General features: G+C 49.7%; 4 protein-coding genes across 4 annotated transcripts; all 4 read left to right on the top strand.

The window, feature by feature from the left end:
- The first annotated feature begins 114 nt into the window (after positions 1 to 114).
- Positions 115 to 1194, top strand: Pmar_PMAR003590 (histone H2A.1, putative). The gene is made up of 5 exons (XM_002784285.1): positions 115 to 196; positions 388 to 480; positions 662 to 815; positions 874 to 978; positions 1083 to 1194. The coding sequence occupies exons 1-4, from the start codon at positions 151 to 153 to the stop codon at positions 971 to 973; spliced, it is 393 nt and encodes a 130-aa protein (XP_002784331.1). The 5' UTR covers positions 115 to 150; the 3' UTR covers positions 974 to 978; positions 1083 to 1194.
- A 669-nt stretch (positions 1195 to 1863) lies between these two features.
- Pmar_PMAR003589 (hypothetical protein) lies at positions 1864 to 2065 on the top strand (the record flags this gene model as incomplete). Its single annotated transcript, XM_002784284.1, has 2 exons — positions 1864 to 1892; positions 1936 to 2065. The coding sequence occupies 2 exons, from the start codon at positions 1864 to 1866 to the stop codon at positions 2063 to 2065; spliced, it is 159 nt and encodes a 52-aa protein (XP_002784330.1).
- A 358-nt stretch (positions 2066 to 2423) lies between these two features.
- Pmar_PMAR003588 (conserved hypothetical protein) lies at positions 2424 to 3194 on the top strand (the record flags this gene model as incomplete). The annotated part of the gene is made up of 5 exons (XM_002784283.1): positions 2424 to 2534; positions 2675 to 2781; positions 2827 to 2875; positions 2998 to 3055; positions 3112 to 3194. The coding sequence occupies 5 exons, from the start codon at positions 2424 to 2426 to the stop codon at positions 3192 to 3194; spliced, it is 408 nt and encodes a 135-aa protein (XP_002784329.1).
- A 218-nt stretch (positions 3195 to 3412) lies between these two features.
- Positions 3413 to 4770, top strand: Pmar_PMAR003587 (hypothetical protein; the record flags this gene model as incomplete). Its single annotated transcript, XM_002784282.1, has 4 exons — positions 3413 to 3570; positions 3622 to 3735; positions 3784 to 4567; positions 4714 to 4770. 4 exons carry the CDS (start codon positions 3413 to 3415, stop codon positions 4768 to 4770), a joined length of 1113 nt encoding a protein of 370 aa, XP_002784328.1.
- Positions 4771 to 6342: the final 1572 nt, after the last annotated feature.

Here is a 6342-nt window from a genome sequence, read left to right as displayed (position 1 = left end):
CTCGGAGTTCGAAGAGCTCTTTAGCGAGCATTCGTATGTATCTAGAGGATGGCCTGTGGTTGAGGTTCCTATCGGGCGCTCGCTCTTGCCGTCTCCAAGATTGATCACCATTTCAGTTACCTAGTTTTATTCAATAGATAATTCCTACATATGTCTGGTAAAGGCAAGGGAGCCGTCCTTGAGGGAATGCACAAGGGTAATAGTACACCGCGATCACGCTACTCTCTCTCTCACTCACGTATCTTCTTTTCTACGCGTGATTGTATGGGATTGTTGTGATTATAGATGCTAGTCAAATCTCCCGTATGACTCTCACAACACAATAGTCAACACCTGACTCAACACCGTTTCAATCATCGTGTCGCTATTCGAACCTTATATTCTCAGATAAGAAGACTCGTTCCGCCAAGGCAGGTCTGCAATTCCCTGTTGGTCGAATTGCACGTTACATGAAGCACGGCAGATACGCCAAGCGTGTCGGTAATACGACGGCGACTCGAATTTCTAGACCTGCTTCCTCCGGTTCATCGGAGCCAATTTAATGGACTCAATCGAGGGTTTCTAGTAGACTCGCATTATCGATAGCCCGACCGACGAGTATTAGTCGAGTTTGAGCGCACTTTCTTCCCCGTTATTGGCCCTCAACGTCCGTTCTTCACAGGCGCTGGTGCTCCTGTATATCTGGCTGCTGTATTGGAGTATTTGGTCGCTGAGATATTGGAGTTAGCTGGCAATGCTGCACGTGACCATAAGAAGACCAGAATTAACCCTCGGCATATTCAGCTTGCTGTGCGGAACGATGATGAGCTCAATGAGTAAGCTGAGTACTCCCACACGTTGGTCCCTCTTCGTTGGAGCTCTTCGAACCTTCAGGTTCCTCAGTAACGTCACGATCGCCTCTGGTGGTGTACTGCCAAATATTCACACCAGTTTGCTTCCGAAGAAGAGCACTAAGAAGAGCATGGAATACTAAGCCATGTAAGGATAGAACTGACGCAAGAATCAACTTCAATGCGTAGTGGTGAGATATTGGATTCGACACTATCTTCAGGCGGCTACTGAACCCTATTGGGGAATGCCAGGTTTCTACTGAAGTTCCTTTTCACCGATTAAGATGTATGCCCGAGCTTCCTCGGCGGTCGAAAAGCCGCTGTTCGACTTTGCAGAAATACATTCGTTTCTGCATATTCCTGCATTGCAGGCTCTCGTGGTGTTGTCAATGTGAAACGATACCGATGAGTAAACCGGGTTAACGATTCGGAGCGAGCAATATTTCTTCTGAGCACCAACTCATGGAAGGTAGAGAGCATGTAGCAGAAGACGAGGCAGACCGGCAGCTAGGGAAGCTCCAGAGGGCTGTCACTAAACTGGTGGGTGCAATAGCATGCACCATATACATTATAGACAAATCCGAGAGCAAAATTCATTGGTAGTCTACGTTGGTCGCTATTCAGGCAGTTAAGGAGAGTATGTCGCACGAATCATGGCGAAGACTGGATCGACAGTTGTTCAAGACCGAAGAGGCTGTCGAGGCGTTGCTTCTTGAGCAAATACCAAGAGAGATAATCAACCAGCGTCGCTCACGGTAAAGAACAATGGTGAACCGTCTCCCTGAAGATAAGTAGACTATCAGCCTCCTCGCGCTGAGGAGAGCCATTGATGTTGCGAAACGAAACATGGACAGAAGATCGATCCTGCTAAGTCGTATCGAAGATTTACCTCATACGAACAAGGCGAGCTACGAGGGCACGGAAGATCCAATGCAAGTACTTTCCTGCAAGCAATGGAGGATTACTGAATAGCAGATTGACGTAGGCGTAGGTTCAGACAAGCGCCCAAGCAATCGAGCTGGGCCACGCTATAATGAATCAGTCCGCGGAATCGGTATCCCGGTGAGACGCATAGTAACAGTAGAACGGCACATGTAGGGGTCAGGACCAAAGCGGTCGCTATTGAAGCTGAAGAGATCGGCCGAGGCACTTTGAATGAGATGCATAAGCAGGAGGGAAAGGCTGAGACGGTAGTGGACGGCGACGAGGGAGTGGACAACGATATGTTGCGATAGATCATAGATCACTTCGATGTCATTGAATCGAACCTGCAGCGGTCACGAAACGTGATGGGACAGATAGCTCGAGGGGCGGCCAACGATAGGTATAGTTACTCAATGGACAATCGGGTCTCTGAGCATCACCCGCGGCTCTGGCAGGTGTGTACAGGTCCTCTGCGTCCTCGTAGTGATCGCTATTGTGGTCATCATCGTGCTCAGTAACACTGGAGGAGGCACTCAAGCATCGTTGCCAAGTGCTAGCACTCTACGATGAGCCACTTCATCCTTTCTAATGAAGCTTCTCCACCGATTAGAAGTGTGAAGTTGGTCAATATGCGGCCATGTGATGAGTAAGGTTCATTTTACCTGCCGTATGAACCAATCTGAGAAGGGGATAGTGGTTTGCTCACAACCAGCGAGCGCACTTTCTACGACCGCAAGTGGCCTCAAGCTGCGGGTACAGAATATCGCCAAATCTCTGCAGGTAGTAGTCGACTCGAACATGAATTGCCTGGACGAAATGTCGACTCGTCCTAGTCTTGGAAAAGTGGAATAGATGCTTTTGGATAAGCTCTGAGGGCTTGCGAGATGGAGGGATCCGCTGCTAGCTGAGACTTCTTTCAGAACCAGACGGATGCTCTGGGTGAGGACCGAACCCACCTGGACCGTATGAAATCTGCGGCCTGTTCACCTAGTCGTGGCTTAGTTAAAGAACTGGATGCTGCACAAAAGTAATAGAGTTGGTCATTACAGAGGACTCCAGAGACAGTACTCAGGTTCTTCCAAGCTGAACTGCAACAGATAGAGCAGGAACTCAAAGCTAAAGTGAGTACTCTTCTGCCACTCTCGTTCATATCCAAGCACCAACTAACCTCGCCAGAACAGTATTCGACCGCTCATTGGGGGCCAGCAACCTCAGCTTACTAGGCATGATATCGTTCGCTTAGGTGGACGACCAGAAGAAAGTGAACGTCTCCTTGCAGCAATGCCTTACTACATTGAAAAGTGAGTACTTTTGTCACCGACGTTTAGCGACGAATCCGAATATTTTCGCTCGACAGCTGAGAAGACTATGCTGCATCAACAGATCATGGCGATGCAGCATAAAGTGGAGGAGATCGAGGAGGAGATAGGTTTCGAGTAGCGATAAGGTGAACTAATACCCGCCCTTGCAGTGGCAGACAGTTGCCGCTTATGATAGGTGGACACATGTAACCGTGATGTAGATGTCGAAAATCATGAGGCTGTTTGTTGGAAGCGGATAACACCTTGTTGTTGAGTTCTTTACGACCCTTGAGGGATAGTGACTGCACTCAGTAGCGTCGGTGGATTATTTCGACAGAGTATCTTAAACAGCCCAAGATGACCCAACCTGTCATACTAGATTCACCAACGAAGAGGGAGACGGATGACTCGAAGGTCGATCCTCGCAGTACATTCGACTACTACGGTGCATGCTATGATGTGTCTCTGGACGGCAAGATAAGAGAGAGTTGCCGACTCACGGTTAATTCTGCAGAGTAGAACCCTTGTATTGGACACTGGTCCTATATGATGGATCCTTCCCTCAGGCCAATGCCTATCGAGACTGCTTGGTTCAAAGGTCACATAATGGTCATGCACAAACCCCCAGGGCCAGATGGCACACCCTTCCGCTATCTCGACTATCTGGGTCCCAAGAGAAGGTTAGTGGCTGCGACTGACTCCATTAGATAAGTATCTTTGTTTGCCAGGCGTTGGGAGATGCGATGGCAAGGTCGGTTCAAGAAGGAGGTCCCGTCCGACTTGCGGTTTGGCCTAGAGGTCGACAACGATCCTCCAGAGTTGGGATTTGCAACCCGTACACTAGTGCGGATTCTTCTCAAAGTCGCATCCCGATTGGCGGAGGCTCGGGGTTCTCATTTATATTGCAATTTTGGCAGCAAGCGACAGAGTGATCACGGCGCAACGTATTTCATGTTCCCATTACAGTCCGCGGATACTATCTTGGAGCACGACATCGACGATCCGGCTATCCCGGCTATTTGCTCCAATGAGAACTTGAAAGGAAGTGTCCCAATGAAGCACAAGTTCAGAACTGATAAAGTGTACACATTTTGCTACTATTCTATGTACTGTGATTTTGTCACTTGGGATATACGGAACGTCTTCGGTGTATCCGGTGCCTGTTTGAAGTCTATGCTCGGGCCTCAGCCATTCCGCATTGCATTGAAGGACCCAATCAACAACGAGTATTATATGAACATGCTTTTAGCACATAGAACTCTCAGCCGAGAGTGGGCGGCGCACTTCGAGAGTCAGGACGAGGAAGAACTGGAAAGAGAACACAGTGTTGCCAGCTTCTACTCTGCTGTTAGTGGTAACGATAGCCCCAAGGTTTCTCTCGCACAAGCAGTAAGCTCGCCTGTGAGTTGTACGAAGAAGTCAATTCGGTCTCGTATATGGCAATGGATCTTCGTACCTTGCATTGCCTCAAGGAAGCAACTTGCCGAGCAAGGTTCGCGAGCATACCAGGAGGTAGTTATCAACTCCTTGCCGCCACCTAGGGTCAGTAGAAACCCTTTGAAGAGACGGCGCCGACAGCTACGGCGGTCGCTCAAAGACGCTGACGATTTTGTATCATTATGAAGTGTATCGTGCATTATTATATCGCCGTTTGTTAGTTCGCCGACGATGTTCAAGCCATAAATTTGGAGTATCGTGTTCAAGTTGTGAGATGAACAATTCCGATGATGGGCACTCCTTAATTTGGAACCAAACTTCTCTGACTGTAGAGTGTTGGGTTAGACAACCGAGGGGTCATCCAACTAAGGCTGGATTTCCTGTGCGGTTGCGGCGGAGATTGCGGATCAGTGAATGTAGCCTACTAATCTCAGACTAATCAAGAGATTGACATTCGACATTGGACGCTGGACGCTGGTTTCCATCTGCTAAGCTTACAAATCCTAACCCACCCTTCCAACTGCGAACACAAAACTCTCCTTCTCCAACAACGCATACCAAGTCAACCATGGATGTTTCTCTCGAGGCCATCGGACCTCACACTCCGAGACGCAACATTTCGAGAATGCCTTGGAGAATCGATGCTGTTGTGTGGTCTCGCAGTTGGTACAGCCGTTCTTGCAGTCGAAAGAGGGCCCTTGCTCCTCGCACTCAACGGAGGCGGTTCTTCCACCCGAACGAGCCTTGGCAGGACCGTCTTGACCCTCTTAGACGGCTCTTTGAGGTTAGGAGTGTCCCCCGGTCGGAGTTCTTGGCCCAATGTCCACTCGTCTGTCTTGATGTGAGCGGGGGAGGTTGCTCGACGTTTATACCTGGAACGCGTCGGACGATTATCATCTCCTCTCATGAAAGACACCGGAGGGAGAATAGCTGATTTCCTCTTGCTTAATGATCTGCTACTATTCGGCCTAGCCGACATTCCTGTTCGGTAGCCCGAGGTGGCTGGGATTTCTGGAGACAACTCATTGCTTCGGCCACGTCGCTGCTCCCGCTTGCCAAACACGCCAGTTCCGTTCCGCACATCTCTCGGTTGGGGTTCTCGATCATCATGTGTAGTGTCGCGATTATACAGAGAATGAGTGCCTCGGCTGTGACTCGCAGGGATGCGAATCGGTGGCAGTTTTCTCGTGTATACAATCGGTGCCGAGTACTCTCTTCGTTCTGACTTTGGGTACATCCTGCATGTGGCGCCCTTCGGCCCTGAAGTATCTATCCCACGTTCCAAGGTGGCATGGCCGTCTTGGGGTGCAGGCACTTCGAAAAGCATTGCTGCGAACTCGTCCTTCGCCGTTTCATCAAGAAGTTTACCCTTCACCTCGTGAAAGGCGATAGCAGTTGAGTCCAATGTTCTCGGAAGTGCCTCCCCTGTTATTTCAGGTGCGCAGACAGCGGTTGGAGTCGGGCTGAGACCGACCAGGTGGCCGGACGAAACAGCGAGGGAAAGCTCCATCGATAGTTCCGGTATATCATCAGCCGTCTGGCGACTAATCGGCCGCCTCGAAGTAACCGAGGCGCACGACTTGCTCTTCACCATCTGGAAGAAATCACATTGGCGATTCGTCTCTCGGAAAATAAAATGCGTACCAAGCCTTTAACTGATAGGTGATCAGTTGATAGTCCAGCACCTCCTGTGTCTCGCATTTGAGCCAAAAGGCACTCCAGAGGCTCGCAGCTATCGTCATCATCAGCGATACAGAACAGACTGTCAAAGAAGATTAATATTTTTCGTGGGAGATGTGCCACTCACTCGCTCTCTGTCAAGCTCCGAAGCAGTCCTAGACCAGTGACGA

Source organism: Perkinsus marinus, assembly GCF_000006405.1.
Source record: "Perkinsus marinus ATCC 50983 genomic scaffold scf_1104296935302, whole genome shotgun sequence".
NCBI lineage: Eukaryota > Perkinsozoa > Perkinsida > Perkinsidae > Perkinsus > Perkinsus marinus.
The sequence above is the reverse complement of the archived record's forward strand: the minus strand, read 5'-3'. Positions and strand labels throughout refer to the sequence as shown.

Excerpts from the sequence above, each read along its gene's own strand:
- Pmar_PMAR003590 (XM_002784285.1), top strand. The coding sequence starts at position 151 with ATGTCTGGTAAAGGCAAGGGAGCCGTCCTTGAGGGAATGCACAAGG. Across the intron at positions 481-661 it reads CAGATACGCCAAGCGTGTCG|GCGCTGGTGCTCCTGTATAT; the intron begins GTAATACGACGG and ends CGTTCTTCACAG. Across the intron at positions 816-873 it reads AACGATGATGAGCTCAATGA|GTTCCTCAGTAACGTCACGA; the intron begins GTAAGCTGAGTA and ends TCGAACCTTCAG.